The sequence below is a fragment of the Thunnus thynnus genome, chromosome 17, assembly GCF_963924715.1.
Source record: "Thunnus thynnus chromosome 17, fThuThy2.1, whole genome shotgun sequence".
NCBI classification, from domain to species: Eukaryota; Metazoa; Chordata; class Actinopteri; order Scombriformes; family Scombridae; genus Thunnus; species Thunnus thynnus.
Window position 1 is genome coordinate 24,045,812 of NC_089533.1, and position 18,122 is coordinate 24,063,933.

Genomic DNA, 18,122 nt, shown 5'->3' on the forward strand with positions numbered 1-18,122 from the left:
TGTTAATATTGTTTTATTATTTTTGTAACTAATTTCTTTAGTAAACAAATTAAATGAAGTAAAAATTTTATAAAATAAAAAATTGAATGCACATTCATTTAATCACCTTATAACATCTTTTTTCTAAATTGATCAATTTATTAAATATTATGTAATAATATTGAACTCTGGTGGCACGCTCATTTAATGCAACTAAATGATGATCTACTCACCTGCATGCACCTATCACCTCGTCCAAAAATGTGTATCGTTCTATCTAATATATGCCTTCAGACATGAGTGTGTGGAAGTTAGTAGAAGTGTTATAGGAATCAAACTTTTTAGTAGAAACGTCAGCTGATGGTGACCATCACACACGCACACACACACACACAGCATCCACAAATACACCCACAGCTCAACTGTAGTAGATTCATGAGTGCCAGCAGCATAAAGGCTGCTCCCCCTTTCTTTCCCTCCCACCTCCCACATCCCTCCCTCTCTCCCTCCCTCCCTCCCTTCCACTCTCTCTCTCTCGCACGCTCTCTTTCTCTCTCGCTCACTCCCTCTGCAATTCTTTGTTTTTGCTGCTTGTGGTGCCGCGGAACCCTCTTTTATTCTGTTTTTGTTCCCGTTTTCATCTCATGAAGAGCGAAGCTTCCTCCTGTAGATTTCTTGTTGTGTGATCTTTTTCTGGCTCCTTCTCTCTCACTCTCTATCTTGGCTCCAAACACTGAACCTCACTCTGTCTCTCTCGGTCCGTACATGCATCTCCTATGCATCTCCCCGTGGCTGAGGGGAACAGGGACTTGACTCTGCCCTCTTCCTCTCCTCCTCCTCCTCCTCCTCCTCCTCCTCTTCCGCCTCCACCTCCGCCTCTCCCTCCTCTTCTTCACTTCTCATCTTCTCGCTTCCTAACGGAGGGATAATGTTCTACTTCCAGCTGGTGATCATGGCTGGGACGGTTCTGCTGGCTTACTACTTTGAGTACACGGACACCTTCCCTGTGCACATCCAGGGCTTCTTCTGCTACGACAAGACCTTCTCCAAGCCCTACCTGGGTCCAGACGACACCAGCAAGATCCCCCCTGTGCTCATCTACTCGCTTGTCACAGCCATTCCCACCCTCACGGTAAGAGTTGGGTGTATTTATAAGTGTGTAAGTAAAGGTCTAGAGATGGAGCGAGGTTTTAATAAAGCGTGCAAGCGGGTGTGTGTCTATGTTGAAAAAGGAGAGTGAGACTAAGTAACGTTGATTCTGAGGTGGTGTGTTTGAATTCTTCATCATATGTGCTTCTACTTTGTTCCTGTCTGTCAAAGTGTACTAGAAAGTGTTATTCACTTTCTACTTTGTATGATTTGTGAGTTTTTGCAGTGTTGTGAATCATCTCTGGTGCGTCTGCTGCACCACTGATACAGTATAGTGAGCAGATTGGCAAGCGGCATGGAAGTAACCCCCTCCATCCTTCACAAGCAGGTGTGTGTGTGTGTGTGTGTGTGTGTGTGTGTGTGTGTGTGTAGAACAGAAACAGAGACAAGAATCAACTCAGAGATGTAATGGAAATGGGCAGATAGGTCATTATAGAAAGAAAGAGAAAAGAAAGTGAGAAAAAGAGACATAAAGAGGAACGGTCAACGACACGAACAATAGAGAAAGCAGCTGAGCAAAAGTTGGAGTCAAGACAGAGTTATAATGGCAGGCAGCAGATGCCGTCTGAGAAGAAAAAGTCGAGATGATAGGTGAGAAAAAGAGACAATGAGCACAAAGGAAGGCAATTTGGAGGGGGGCACGTACTCTGTGTGTGTATATGTGTGTGAGAGAGTAGCTGTTGAGCCCCAAGTGAGAAGGGAGGCAGTGAGCGTGAAATGCATAACACCTGGCACTGACTGAGCACAGACACAAACCTGAACCGCTTACATCCCCAGCAGACCACAAAAAAAACAGAACACCACAGACAGGAACCAGCCTACAGCCACAATATAAAAAGAACAAATAATCTGCACAGATTACTTCCACAGGCAAAACCACAGCCTGCATTTAACAGCGACGACAAGAATATTTTACAATCGTATTAGAAAGCAGACACATATCCTGTTTGTGTGCAGCAGAAATGTTGGAGGTTAACATAATGTGGAACCACTGTGTTCAGTAGCTCTTGATTTGTCTCAGAGCCACAATACACCCTGGACATTTCCTTAATGAAGTAATATTAGAACTTAATTATGCTTATACCCAAAGCAGACCAATAAAATGTGCATTATTAATCAAATAAATGCACATTATGTAAAATATTTGTAGAAGTAATAAAGTTTTGTTGTTAACGTTGATATTTAGGGACTGTATAAAAATTATTAGAGAGGGTAGGGGGGTTAGAAAAAGGAGAGACTTTTTTTTAATTTCATTCTTCCCTTGAGAAGTTTATTATATAAAAAGTCATTAAGGCTCATTTGGCCATATGCAGAGGACAGCAGTCCCGTCTCTGGATGAAGGTTTTACTTTCACTCATTCATTAACTGCAATAACAGTTTATTTAGTAGCTTTTTTTCCAAAATGAATAAAGCTGGTACCATTTTCTTATCTGTGCCATAAAGTGCAGTACTGCATAATAACTAAAACAGGTTTCTTACAGTTAAATTTTAAAAAACTGGCACCATCACTTTATTACTTTTATTTTTTAAATTTCTGATAAAGACAGCAGTTGAACTCCACACTCACTAATCCAAATCAAGCAGACCTCTAGAGCTGCCCTAGCCGAAGATAAATTACTTTGGAAGTTGATCCGGATCAGAGCGCATGACTTGCACCAGCTAGTCTGCCCTAACCTGTGTTAAAAGAGGCCTTGGTGTGTGTAATAAGCAGCAAGGTAAATCACAGCAGTAACTCCCTGTGATAGCAGCAGTCTGGTGCAAATGTGCTGTGCCATTCGCTGCTGGGTCCTGCTTGATTTCTTTTTGCCCACTGCAGCAGAAAATCAGTGCCTAGTGTTTGGTTATCAAGTGGCTCCTCTTCACAAAAGCCAGACCATCTTTAACAAAAAAATAAAAGACCATTTATATGGTAGAGTGTAAGAAGTTTGGATCTCTATCATTTTTATTTAAAAAAATTAGAAAATCTTTTGTTTTAAACATGTGAACTCTGCCTTTACACTGTAGCGCTGAATACAAGAAAGGCAGAGATGATTATTTCTATTGTACTGCTTGTAAATGTAGGTTAGAATTTGGACTTGATTAGAAGAATTGACAGTATAAATAGGGAGACCCTGCCTGGCTGAGTCACTGAAGGTAATGAGCCACCAGTGTATTTGGGTCAGTGCCAGAGTCCTCAAAGCCCAACAGAGGGCACTCTAGCTCTCTGTCAGCTCCCAGTAGGATCCAAACATCTAATTAAAATCATCAATCACTTTTTGAAGTTTCAGCACAAGGAGCCAGTCCACTGCGTGGTTACTGAAACAAATCATAAGGGACCGGACATCTTCCCACCTCAGTCTGTTAGTCACATTTATGTATTCATTTCTGCAGCTATGAATAACATATCTTTTCATCCTTAACAGAGACATTTCTCGCCAGTTTATTATGTACAACCTGAAGCTAATGCAGTCAAATACATCATCCCTGCAATAAATCCTACTTTCATGAAGGTTTTAATGTTAGTTTTTTGTTAAAACTGTTACAGAGGTGTTGATTCAACTTTATGGTCATTTTACCAGCTGTAGTTTGTGGTGCTGTTGTATTGCAAATAGTCCATTTTTATTTGTATAGCCTAAAATCACAAATTTGCTTCAGAGGGTTTTACAATCTGTATAACATACTCTATCCTCAAATTCTCATGAGTTCAGTAATTTTGGGAGAGTAATGAGTAATTAGTGACAGATTATTTGTTTAGTAAGTTACTTCCTCATGATTGGAATTGCAGTGACATGGACACAACCAACCCAACGGCTTCCCATCCAGTGATCCGTTCATCCATCCATCCCCCTTAGTTACCACACATATGAGTGATTTTCAAAACAACGTGTCCTTTTCAAGCTGACTCATTTTAAAACAAGAATCTTGTAAAAAAAAAAAAAAAAAAAAGGATCTTATATATGCACATTTACATTTTTTACAACATAATTTTAGCATGATATCATGCTAAAATTATAGAAATAAAGAAACAGCATATTTCTTGTACTACAGTGTTGAGCTACTTGTTAGTTAGTTAGTATTTTAAGTATAAGAAAAAATATAAAATCAGACTTGTGTTTTTATTTGAACACTTTATGGCAGTTTAACTTAAATACTTCAACAACAAATTTTCACTTTTAATGTTACAAGAGAAATGTGCCCAAACTACTGTTCCTCAACAAAAGCACTGACTTTAGAGCACCATTGTAACTATGACAATCCCACCAGGCCCTTGCTGGGGATGAGAAGCTTAACTTCAGCAGAAAGTCAATTTGGCATAAGTGTTGATTATGTGATTATTTAATGTAAGTGATAAAAGTTGAATGCATTCCTCTGATTTGACCCTTTGCAGAAATTGAAGATAAAATTTGCCCAATGAATTTGTGCTGAACCTACATTAATTCTTGCAACCATATATTGTATAGCAAGTCACATTTTTCTGTTTGCACCATACATTGTCATATTTGTTTTTAGAGAATAAAACAAGTAAACTTTGAAAATCCACCTGCCTTTTTATAAGTTTATTTATGCCAGTAGAGTACTGTTGAATTTTAACCCGCTGCAGCAGCTGTATCTGTGATAACACTGAAAATTCTCCACACAGACACAGACACAGTTTGGTTCAATTTCAGGGCATCTTGAAAGTTTGCCTAATGGAGCTTGTAAGCCAGTTAAGTCTAGGATGAATTAATTTATCCAGCACAGATTCAATCTGACAATGTGTGTGCGTATACATGAGTGTGTGTTCCTCTGTAAACCCTTCCTTTAATCAGTTTTGCTTCTTGTCTTTCCCTCAGTCTCTGTGTATACTGAATGACTTCATGAGTGTGTTGTATGTTTTCAGTGAGGTGAGTAGCATGTTAAATGTATTGAGTATAACGCTGAATCTTGAGCAGGCATAAAGATATGGATTGGTCTCTGACAGAACAGGTTATTTCTAAAATGTATTTCATCACTGTTGCTGCAGTAGTCCCCTCATAAAGTCTGAAGACGCAACATCAAAGGAATCAATGGATAACTCGTGTCTCAAACCTGAGGTTGATGCTTTAATATTCTTTTACCGCCACAGCTCTGAACATTCCTTGTGGCCCCTACATCTCATCTACATTTGACCTTTTTGCCTTCATGCTCCATTCAGCACCATTCCTCTCTTTCCTATGAAATTTTAGCCTTATTGATGTTTAGTCTTGCCTTCTTTCTTTTGTTGAAAACACCGCTCAGTACATTTTTTCCTCATGTTTAGCCTTTCCACCCATTCTCAGTTCTCTAATATTGTCTTCACTCTCATCAACACCTCCTCTACCCTTTCAAACCCTTAATACCTTGCTGTTTCTGACCTCTCCTCACACCTATGTTTGTCTCACCTCCCACTTAGCACGTCATGAACTGATAGAGCTTCTCAGCTTGTCTGCACTAGAATCTGTAGATAGGGTAATAATCAAACAGACTCCAAATGCACGGGAAGACTTCAAAATTATATTCTTATGTCCCACCTCCTGCTCTTTAACCTTAGATAAAGAGGAAAGGTAGTCTTTTATGTAACAGACGTCACACTGAGATAAAAGGCACTTGCAGTGAGAAATGAATACTTAGCTTAATAAATAGGGTTAAAATGTTCTGACTCATTCAGTTTAATTCCACATGAAGTCCACACTACATTAAAGGGCAGGTCAGATTCATGTGCAGTTAAGACCCAACTGTAAAAAAGATTACGCAAGCTCCATTTCGCCAGGCAGCAGATGGTAAATATGTCTATATGTACAGTATGTATGTTATACTTCTACTTGCCATCACTGCTTCCTATGTAAAATCATTTTAGTGTTATTTAATGAATTAGTTAATAAAAACAGCACTTTCTAAAAGCACATTCTTAATAAGGGGTTTAAAAGTTGTAACTGTTGTAACTAAATGCTTTATAAATTTAAAGAATTTGAGTATAATACTTACCAGCAGGATTTTTTCCTCCATTTTTCACAACCTGGCAACCCAAAAGTAGTCTTACGTTATCAATGTCTTGTTCTTACAAATTTGACATGCAAAATTTGGCAAGCCATCTTGTCAGAGCTGACCTTTAAAGGGGAACAAAGAGCTGGAGAGTCCAAAATGGAGGAAGCTATGTAGCTAGCTTATCTGAATCAGAATCAGGTTTATTGCCAAGTAGGTCTGCACAGACAAGGAATTTGCCTTGGTGTTGTGGTGCATAACAGTCAAAAATAGCTACGTTTCACCATCCACTTTCATTTATCTTCTCTGTCAGATTATACTCCACAAGATAGGAATAGTTTGCTGACAGTTATGAGACAGGAGTCGATGGTGCAAATATGTCTTTTGAATAAACTGTGTGAACTATTAGCACCGAGCTAGTGACGCCGTGGCTAACTGACAGTTAGTATTTTATCTGGTGTTTTTTTTCCCCTGCTTCAATAACTCTTAATTGAATAAATTGATGAACAATCCTGAGAACAAAATGTCAGGGGTAGTAAACACTGCAGGACAGAGAAAATAGAAAGAAGCCAGGAGAGCTATTGTGACTGACTTGCACTAGTGTGTTCCTAGTAGAGTAGCATATTAGCATTTAGCTCACCAGCTAGTTCAACAACTACTGTATGTCACTGTCACTTTCTCATGCAACCGGGCCAAACACTGTTTACCACATCTATGACATCTGACATTTTTTTGTTAAGTATGTAAGGAAAAACAGTTATTAGAATAATATACTAATAAATCTTAAGTAATTACTGGAAACCCAGAAATTAACCATGACCAGTAGTCAATAATGCTGCAGTATATTTCAGATGCCCTGCTCATATTTGACTGCCTGTCAAAAAGGTGTTGTGTCAGCATCCTCACATTCTCAGTCATAATGTCAGTGGACTGACATTAAACTGCACTATGCCTCACCCAGAGGAACCATGACCTGAAAGAAAACTCTCACATTCATGCACAGTTGCACAGACATGGATCAGTGCCTTTACCCAGTCTCTTCTCTCTTAGGCCTTTGCCTTATGATCTTCTTTGCTGTCCATCTTCTTCTTTACCTTATTGCATGTCACATTTCCATTTTGCTTCCAAGCAGACACAAAATCTAGGCCATTATGCTGCTAACCCAGGTTAATGAGACAGATGGCAGGGTGGGCTCCATGATGGGAAAGGGGGGCATCGGTTGCTGTGACACTGGCTGCCATAAGAGCATATGCCCGTCACCGGGTGAAGGCTTTCTTGCTTCTGCCCCTTGACTTCTGTTCTTCAGTCTGCAATGACAAGGGCTGATAAATAGAGATAAGAGGGGAGGTGATGTTCATGTAGTGTACAAGTTGAGTTATTGGAGGAGATACAGAGAAAGAGAAAAAAATGTACGAACCAGGCAAAAAGAGAAAAGAGAATAGACGAAATCACGGCTCAGAGAGAAAGCCCCAAGAGGAATTAAAAAGGATTCTATTCATGGAAAGGAAGAGGTACGTGTTGTTTTCAACACTGCACATTAAAGTGGCTTCGCTGATGCTCTATCTGCTCTACCTATCTGCACTGCTGATATCCACAGAGGCAGATAATTTACCACAGTCTTCACAGTTCCCGCTCTGCCTGGAACGCAATCACAGCACTGATCTAACTGCTCACGACGATAATCACCCTTCCCAAGCCAGCACAGGATTGCATCACCATACCATTTTGATGTTTGTGTCATCAAACAACCTCCTCGTTTCATCTGTCACCTTTTCTTTTTCATGTCGCCTGAACTAGTTCCTCTCTTTCACTCTCTCTCTGTAGCGAGGTGTGCAGTTGAGCTGCCTGAGCAAGCTCCATGTACCAGTTTCCTAGTGGGCCCGAGGCATTTGTTACATCAACCTGATAGGTTATGCAGTGAATGGAGCTAGAGTGAGAGCGTGTTTATGCCTTCCTGTTGCCTATCTAGTGGTTTCGACAGAAGTCACCCATTCCTGGGAAATTAGATTAGACTGAGCAGTGGTTGTCACTTCTGCTTCTTAGCTTTGATCCATTTTTCAGTCAGAGAGGAAAGACACCTCAGGGGTCCTGCACGGCTGGTGGACTGCGGTGCTTCACTCAGCACCTCAGAGACGTCTGAGGAATGGCAGTTCCCAATCTGCATTCACAACAGGGGTGCATCCCAGCCTGCAACCTTCTATTCTTACATCTTTGCATGTGGCCACTGGACCAAATCTGTGTATGGCAGTGAGCGTTTCACTCATGCATGAAGAGGGATAGAGAAAATTACCTGATTCTGCCAGGTTCAACTCTTTGTCTTTCTGAAAATTACCGCATTTGCACTTTTTGCTGCGAAGCTGATTTGGTTTGAGCATTGCTGCTGCTACTCACGTATTTGTTGTCCATCTACTTGTCTGAAAACTGAAATGTCCTTTGCAGAAAATCATCAAGCAAAGATGAAAGGCAGCTAAGAGGGAGAGGCTGTGAGTTCTGTAATGAATCAAGGTGATAACAAATAAGTGAATGAGTGTGAAGATGTGTGTAAAAGTAGCACAGTGTTCACTTGTCACTGTCGTATCTAGGGCTGAAGGTTTTTCCACGAGTTGAAAATGATCGCTTCCTGAGAATCTTGCTAAGAGAGATGACAGGAAACAAGATGCAACAAAGGTCATTGGCAGGTCTTAGTTTAATTAATCATAAAAAAAAATTCTGATATACTCTTTCATATTTGTTAGATTATGTGCTAATGATTTTGAAGAGCAATTTCTCTTACAAGTACATTAACTGTGAAGTGGAACAATACAATGCTGTTTTATGAGGTGTTTTGGCATTTTGAGACATTATCACATTGTTCTTGGACATTTACTGTAGTTGTAACATTAGGCATTATTATGCATACTGCATTATTCACCCTAACCCCACCCCCCACCCCCCCACGCCCACACACACAAACAGATGGGTGAAGAAAAAAAGAGAGAGAGAGAGAAAAAAAGTTTTGATGAAAAAGACGGTCAATAATTGGCCTTTTTCCATCACACCATGCTGACAGGAGATCTGACTTCATGCTGCACGACACGAGCCTGTCACCTGCAGCTCCTCATCTAACAGCTCACTGTGTCAATGTGGCTGCTCCGTCTGGTTCCATTACTTCCCGCAATGTGTAAAACTGATCTGCTGTCAAAAAATGGCTGTTGTCTTGTAGACACACTTTTCATTCTAAAAGCCATGGTGACAAATACATTGCTTTTCTTGTGACTGCTTCACAATTAAAGAAAGCGTTTCGTCAGCAGCAATAGGAAATATTAGGATTGCATAAGCAGTAACGTAATGCAGTTCTGATACAATATTAGGAAAATGAACAGTAAACATAGAGGCTGAGATCAATGAGATTCAATTGCAAACAGTAACACTGGCTCACATGCTGCATCATTTCCTATGAATCCCTCATGCTCGTCTGCCACTAACAGTGAAAACCTCTCTATAGAGAGGTCATTACAGAATGTAAATACATTGAATGGACATTGTTTAAAAAATGCTGATCATAAATAGTATGAAAAACAAGGTTTGATTCAGTGAAAGTCTTAAGGATTATAACTTTATTAATGAAGTTTGGAGAGGGTGTCTCTGATCCATACATATAATATTCAGTCTTTAGTGCTGTACGCCAACAAACAGGCACACTCAGACCAACAGAAAACACACGTTGTATATCCCACGTGCCCACAGATATTTTTCCAAAGAGAAGGGAATGGATTTTGATATTCAACCATAGTACTGTCATTGAAGGTACATCCAGGTCATCCATCTTGGTGATCTAATGGATTACAAAATAGGTAATTGTAAGCAAAATATGTACAGACAGACAAAGAATGAGGGAGAGAGAAAAAAACAGAATGACTGATGATTCACAGCTAGTGGCCCCATTGATGCAGGTTTTAAAGAATGTAACAGAGCAGATTTGGAAAAGGAGGGAATGAAAATTGAACTGGATATAAATGAGAGGGGAAAGACAAGGAACATATCACCTACTTTTCCTTCCTGTGGGAAGAAAAACAATGAAAAGTGTAAAAGAAAAGAGAGATCAGGGAGAAAGAGAGCGATTAGTGATGCTACAACACTATTATGAAGAGGTTTTGCCTGTGTAACATGGTATAAATCTATGCTCCGTAGAGTATAAGAGTATAATAATACAAACAAGTGTTTGGGTGCCTGGGCAGATTCTCAGCAGGCTATCAATGCTTCCAATGTGCAATCACACTTTACTCAACGGAACGGGGGCATCACTGTGCGTTTCGTGTGATTTTGTGATCTGTGCGTGTATACATGAGTGGGTGTGCTTTTACAGCGCGTGTGCCCTATACCCTTGTTAATGCAATTGTGTTTACATTTATGTGAATCCCCTCCATCCGTGAATAAGATCATGTTGTTTTCTCAGTCTTGAAATACATGTTGTTGTTGGACGGCTCTGTGTTTAGTGTGTGTGTGTGTGTGTTTTCAGTCAGCCTCCTGTGCTAAGAGCCTCCCATTAGCACCTATTCCATGCAGTCAAAATCCTGGTGAGAACCACATGTAAGTAAAAGTGATGCTGATGTACTCAGACAGGTGCAGTGTCTTTCATATGATCCATTAGCCCAAATCTAATATATACATTGCATTGCGGAGATTGAGGTCACTGTACATGATGACAGATAATGGGATGCTAGTGACAGCGAGGCATCTCTTTGTACTTTACACATGAATAACCTTCCCAATCTTGTCAAAAGCATTAGGTCTTATGGCTGCAGAGCTGCGTTTCACGGAAATGGGTCTGCAGTTGGTTTGTGCAATAAAAGACTTGCTTTCATTAGATTAGATGCCAAAGATAGACTAAACATCTCATGACAAAGGGTTTCTGCTAAATAATTTACTTATGAGTGATCATCTTTCTTACCCTTTGAAGTTTAGCATTCACTAATTAAGATTGTTGAGAGACTGGGGGGTAATTTCAGACAGAAGCTCTGATAGTAGAAATTTCTTTTTCTTAAAGGGGATATTAAAATGACTTCACCTCCTTCTAGTCCTCCTCCTTTTTATGCCTCCGTGTGGCAGCTGGACAGCCCGGCATTATGTTTTCGGTTTGTCCGTCCATTAGTCCATCCGTATGTCCGTACGTCCCATTCTCGTGAACGCGATATCTCAGGAACTCCTTCCATAAGACATTTTTGGCCATGACTCAAGAATTCATACACTAATTATGACAAAGTTTCACACAAATGACTAATAGGATAAAATAAAAGTGATGTTAGGTGTCTGTATACTACAAATGACGCGCTTGATACTTCATCAAATAGCATATGAAATCAGAATTGAAGGGTTGCATCTGACAGTTTTTGTTAATTTTAAAAAATCTAGACAATCACACCCTTTTCAGGCAGCGATTGCCGAGTGTGCGGAGGTGTGAAAGTATGCAGGACTTGAACTTGTCTCTCAAGCTCTCTTTTTTTTTTCATTCTTCACACAACTACTTCTGTCACTTCACTAACAAGTGCAACACTATGAAAGCCTTTAAAGAGAGACTGTGCACCGTTATCCCCATTTGTACGATTCATGGCATCTCACCCCTCTCTATGATAACAAGCTTTTCATTTTTGGAGTGTAGTCTTTCAGAACAGCTTTAACAATTTCACCTTCAGATGTGGTTGGATGACACTTCTTACAAGCCAGTGTGTTTCAAGTGTATCCAAGCATTACCTTGAATCTTTACTGGCAAACTAAGACTTGTTAGCCTTATATACCAAAGTTTACCAAGAGTATACCAAAAGTAAACATATTTTAATCAAGCTGGAGTAGCAGCTCTTAGATTTAGGATCTGTATAATAAGCAAATCTGAGTGCTTCTTGCAGCATTGCTACATTTCATGTATTGGCTCATGAGTCTAGGATACATAATATTTCCATCTGTTTCCGTGTGTTGTCTGCTATTTGTTTTGTTCTTTTACCACCTTGTTTTATTACTAACATGGGCTGAACAGAGTCTGTTGCTATTTGCAGAAGAGAATATTAATGGAAGCAATCTGCATCTCAGTACTCTGCTGCAGTGCCATCCCTCAGGCTGATTCCACGATACTTGATTTCTCCCTTGCAGCTTTATTGACATCATTACCACATGATGATAACACGACAGGCTGCTTGTCTCCTGTCTTTTGACTAGCTCGCTGCTTCAGACAATCTTCCAAATACAGGAAACACACTAGTAAAGATGGTTTTACACAGTAATTAGATTTAAGATTCACCAATAACGAGAACTAAAAGAGTTGAGAATTGTATGCAAAATAATGATATATAAAATTATATATAAACTGTGTTGCTCTAATTGTTCCGGCTCTCGTATTCCTCTCTATATTCCCCTGCTCCCACTGCTCCCACTTCATCTCCACGATCCTCTTCATTCATCTCATCGCTCTAAGTAAAACATCCTCGGTTATTGTCTTCTAATAGACACATATTCATAAAAAGGGCAAGTCTGAATGCACACTCACATTCGACTAATACCCACTGACACAAATCAAGATCTGATTACTTACACACACAGAGCAGAATCCTCCAGCTTCCTTGTGCGGACAAACATGGGCTCTGTACTCATGCCGTCATTTGTGCACGCACGCAGAGTTAATCATGTCTGTATTAATGTGTCATTCCTTCACTCCTCTCTCTTGTTCTGCATCTAAATCATGCATATGAGTTTGCATGTAATACACATCCCTGTCTACACTCACTTTTTTACCAATCTGCTGCTTCTCTAAATCATCATGTGTCCTGGAACGGCATGTTTCTGGACACATCAGAGTCCTGAATGAGTAGTTTAATTTCAAGGAATTATAATCCTGTCTGCCCTAAACTGCAGTGACAATGTCGTCGTATTTAACTGTGAATCCTTGAAGGAGCAGTCGGGGCAGAGGAGGAGGCAGGGAGCTGGAGCGCGTCCCACTGCAGTGGAGAGAGATAATTGAGAAATGTTGGTTGAAATAATGCATGACATGATTCACAAGGATGCCATTGACGCATGAATAATTCATTCCTGCTGTATTTCCCCTAACCCCATCACCTTTCTACCTTGCCCATACTGTTCCTCTCTTCTTTGCTTAGTCTTTAACTTCCTACAGTCACTCTTTCTCTTACTCGCTCACAAATTCCCCTGCTTTTATCTCCAAGGGCATAGGTTTGCTTTGACAGTGAGGCCATGAGGTCTTTAATCAAAATTTAAAAAGAAAGGAAAGGAACAAAACATGATTTCCATTATAATGTAAAATACATTATAGTGGAGATCATGTTTTTTTTAGACTATAGCAATGTTAATTGCTATATTATTAATGGACTAACCCCAGAGACTTTCATAGTGTTGCACTCAATGGTTCATGTGAAAAGTGGTAGAAACAGTTGTGTATAGAATGAAAAAGGAGAACCTGTAAGAGACGTTCAAACCCTGGCTTCTCATCTCCACACAGCTGGCCAATAATGGCATTAAACCAGTTTCACAAAATTATAGAAATAGTTGGACACAGCAGCCCAATGCTGACATGGGAAATATGTTGGGGAAGGGGTTTCCAAAGCTATTTGACCATCAGACAAGTTATCTTGTTGAAGTATACTGACAGCTTCTGCAGCCATGCTAACATATCTGTGAAGCTGTATTTAGGCACAGCAATGCTAACATGTGGAAGTTTAGTAGGTATTATGTTTACCATGTTCAATGTCTTAGTTTAGTGTGTAAGCATACTAACATTTGCTAATTAGAACACAAAGTACAGCTGAGGCTGATGGGAACATCACTAGTTTTGTAGACATTAAGTCATAAACCAAAGTATTTTACAATTATAAATTGTGACAGGAGGATGGTGCTAGATGAAAAGTTAAGAGATTACAATTCATTCTGAGGGCAACGTGAATTTCTGAATCACATTTTGTAACAATCTCTCTGATAGTTGTTGAGACATTTCAGAAATGTCAACCTGATGGTGGTGCTAGAGGAAAAGTCAGGGGATCACTAAAATCTGTAGGATTCATCCTCTTGGAACCATGAATGTCATACAATTTCATGGCAATCCATCCAATAATTGTTGAGCAATTTCAGTCTGGACCAAAGCGATGGACCGACGAACTGTCAGACCAACATTGCCATTCCTGGAGCCATGCTGTTAATGTGGCAAAAAACTGAGGGCAATTCTCAACTTAGAGCTTCTCTCATGTTGACTATGGTGGCTAGACAGTAAGAGGACACTGTTTAGTGACAGTTTAGAGATTAAAATGGTTGGGTTTGGCACCTTGATTTTGAAACGTGCTGGAGACTTTATAAACGATATGTTAAGCATTCACCATGAATAACATTAATGGAAAACAAAAAATGCTCATGGGGTGGTAGTACTACAGCATATGCTTCCAAAAAGACCTACCACCCACTGCTTTACAGTTTTGCCTGAGGCTAAGTGTTTAAGAGCACTTGTCCACGAATGACAGCACACTACCACAATTATCACACACATTTTAGAGTACACATGTCCAAACCCTGCACAGACCAACAGTCCCAATGGAAACAGCCACTATGTTGTCTTTTAATTGCCCCATAAATGGTTGTCTACAGTGTGCAATGCTCCTCAACATCTCTGATTTGAAGCTACTGATTAAACCCCTTCAGCTTTGATTTCGTGCTCGTATTAGTGTTTAGAGGGTTGCCAAGTAACACCCAGTAGGTTTGTGTTTCACTAATGGAAGAAAGCACTTGTCTGGGCACGCACTTCACAGCACTGCTGCACTGACTGGGTCTCTGCTGCTATTAACTCATTTAATTTGGCTGGACCTGGTTGGAAATGCCTAGAAGCACGAGACTTGACTGAAATATCATCATTTTCACCTCTCTTTGTCTCTCTCCTGCATTGTCTTTCTTTCTCTCTCTGACTTCCTCTGTAGTTCCACCTGCTTTCTCCCCTCAGCAGCTTCAGATGTTGTCACTGTGGGGGATAAATGAGGGATTATGTTAAATATGGAAAGAGGAAGAAGGAGGTTGATGGGTTTGTGGAACACGGTCAGCGTTAAAGTGGGTCCCGCTTCTGTCACAGCAGAGTATGGAAGTTGTCAGGATGATTTTAAATTAAATGTATCTCTGTCATAGATAGTTATTCGTTAAGGGATCTAAGTTTTAGTTTGTGCCAGTGTCCATGAGTGCTGTAGGCTTTCACACAGATGAGTCTCACAGTCGCAGTCCATTAAGCAGTCATCAGTCTGGAGAGGCACCGCTGTTCAGACTGTTCAACACAGTCACCTGACCAAAAGCCTGATGTTCCTCACAAAGAGAACAATAAAACAGTGAGCAACCGGCAACAATGGCTGCTATTTTAGATTGCAGAAATTTCCAGACTGTAGTGCATTTACATCTCTATCTGACCAGAGCCATGGAGACCACGCTTAATAAAACCGATGATTGAGGTGTGTAATTGGATTTGTGCTGTAAGCTCTCAGATTGTTAGTCATGCTAATAACTCTGAGCAGCACAAGGTCAGTCATGCTAGTTTCATAGTTGACCTGCAACGTTATTGTGGTCAAATGATTCCTCTGTGTACAGTTGTTGTACACAGCTGTAAAGATGAAACATGTTAAAAGGATTTTTTAAAAGTCATAAGAGCTACTCTTATGACTACTCTTCTCTGTAGAGAACACTTGAATTTGCATTTATACTTACTTACTGTTATTATTAATTCTAGCTATATACTCAAAAGATCTATCATTTGTAATGTTTTTTAAGTAATATACTATTAATATTTAGCAAAAAATTCACCTACTAATGCAGAGACCCTGGTTCATTTGTTCACACATTCAAGAAGAGATGAGGGAAGTGTTTGGATCCCAGTCTTGATGGGCTGCTTTAAGTTCTGCAAACCACCCGATGTCACTGTGCTCGCCAACTTAAAAGCCCCAAAGCTTTAAGTCTTTTTTCAGCACAAACAGAAAGAAAGTGGCAAAGCTTCATAATGCCTTGTCTGCCTGTCACTTGTGTACAATAAACACAATCGGCAGTGTTTTTAGGTGGGAAGCCAGTGAAGGATCCCTGCACTAGTGGTTGGCTGATTGGACAGGGCACCTGCACAGAGGAGGGCAGGATCTGGGGGTATAGAATGAAGCACCGGCTTTCATTGATATTGGGTATGATAACATTTTATGGACAAACATCATTGCTGAATAATGGGGATGTGACATAGAAAGACTAAGAACATGATCTGATTTGGTGTAAGCAAACATTTTTATCTAGAAGATCAAATAAAGGCAAATGTTAACATTATTATGCAGAAGCAAATACCCATTAGATTTTGTAGACAGACTTCCTAGTCCCCATTTCACCTACCATATTTATAGTATATGTGTGCAATGACACATTATAATGGACATTTTAGGTGTGCTCACTTTTTTCTTTTTGTTTTGCCTCTAAATACATGGTTCAAATATTGTGGATAAACTGGATTATTTGCACTGTCTAATCATCTGACTGTTCATGTTCCTTGCCTTGTTCGACTCTTTACCGACTGTTAAAGCAGTGTTGCCCCATCACCAGATCTCTATAACTAACTTGGTTAGTAAAATGCTGTAACTGATTAATTAAATAATTTCCAGAAATACTAAAATAAAACCTGGGTCAGAAAAAAAAAATCCTCTGAATATAGAGTAAGCAGCTGGGCCCTTCAACACTTAACCATCTTGTTGCTGCAGGTTACTTTTGCCTTGAAGTGTCATTAATCAAACCACTGCATCTCTAGCAGCTTCAGGGGGTTGTTGTGATGTGTTCAACCCTGACCTTTAACCTGTATGTGTGTGATGGTGTGGGTGAGTGTTACTGCGGTGGTGTGGGGGAGGATTACGCACAACATTTTTCCACCAGTCAGTCCCGTGATTCCTCTTTTGTGTGCACAGATTCTTGTTGGAGAGTTGTGTGCCTTCTTCACCAAGGCAGAGGGAACCCAGGAGAAGACCATCGTCACCGCAGACTGCTGCTACTTCAACCCCCTACTGAGACGCATAATACGCTTCCTAGGTGAACACACTGTTTTGTATTACACAGCTCCTCTCTGCTCTTTACTGGTTTATTTGTGTCTGTTTGTGGTTTTGTCAGGAAAAGTGTGAAGGAGACAGTAGAGAAAGATCAAAATTACATGAAAGAAAAGGTTGAATTGTAAGAGAGTGACTTGCTACGCTTCAGAATTTGTCAGCCAGAGCTTGTACATGTAGCTGTTAATTGGATGATAAACTGCGATATAATCTTTGAGGTAAGATATTCAGGATCATGCCAGGAAGACACTCATGAATATTAAGTTGCCTACAAATTAGCATATTGAGCTGAATCAGCTGAGGTGAAGGCTTCTGTTGCAATTTCACACCTCAGCTGATAATAATGTGTTGGGGGCTATTTTAAGCAGGAAAAACTTATTATCACCCTTTTTATCTAATAGTGCTGTTACATGTTTTGACTTTGCTCTCTCTCGAGTATCAGTGCTTTTCTTTCTCATATCTCTATCCTCTGTCTCTTTATCTTTTTTTTATCATATACCACTTCTCTATCGCCGTCTTCACAATTTTTCCAACCCTCTACCCAACTCTCCCTCATCTCAACCCAGGTGTCTACGCCTTTGGCCTGTTCACTACCACCATTTTCGCTAATGCCGGCCAGGTGGTGACAGGAAACCAGACGCCACACTTCCTGTCTGCCTGCCGACCAAACTACACAGCGTTAGGCTGCCAGTCCACCATGCAGTACATCACAGAGCGCCGCGCCTGCACTGGCAACCCGCTGATTGTCATGTCTGCACGTAAATCCTTCCCATCCAAGGATGCAGCACTCAGCGTCTACTCGGCAGTGTACACAGTGGTAGGTTGGAGCATGCCGAAAGCGAAAGCTTCGGTAAAGATTTGTAAATGTGTGCCATCAATTGAAACCATCCCTCCTTTTTGGTTTCACTTTTACACTTTACATTTCTTTAGGATTGAATCACTGAACTTAACTTTTTTTGCTGAGAA

General features: G+C 40.2%; 1 protein-coding gene across 8 annotated transcripts in view; it reads left to right on the forward strand.

Annotated features, from left to right (window-relative positions):
* The window catches only part of plppr2a (phospholipid phosphatase related 2a), a 60,516-nt gene that overhangs the window by 37,695 nt on the left and 4,699 nt on the right, over positions 1–18,122 (forward strand). For 6 of the 8 annotated variants that reach the window (XM_067615434.1, XM_067615429.1, XM_067615432.1 and 3 more), the window contains exons 3-5: positions 923–1,111; positions 17,022–17,142; positions 17,723–17,973. In XM_067615434.1, coding sequence (XP_067471535.1) covers positions 923–1,111; positions 17,022–17,142; positions 17,723–17,973 — 561 coding nt within the window. Of the gene's footprint in view, positions 1–922; positions 1,112–1,345; positions 1,457–17,021; positions 17,143–17,722; positions 17,974–18,122 lie in introns of those variants that run through there. The other 2 variants (XM_067615436.1, XM_067615435.1) reach the window with 2 other exon arrangements.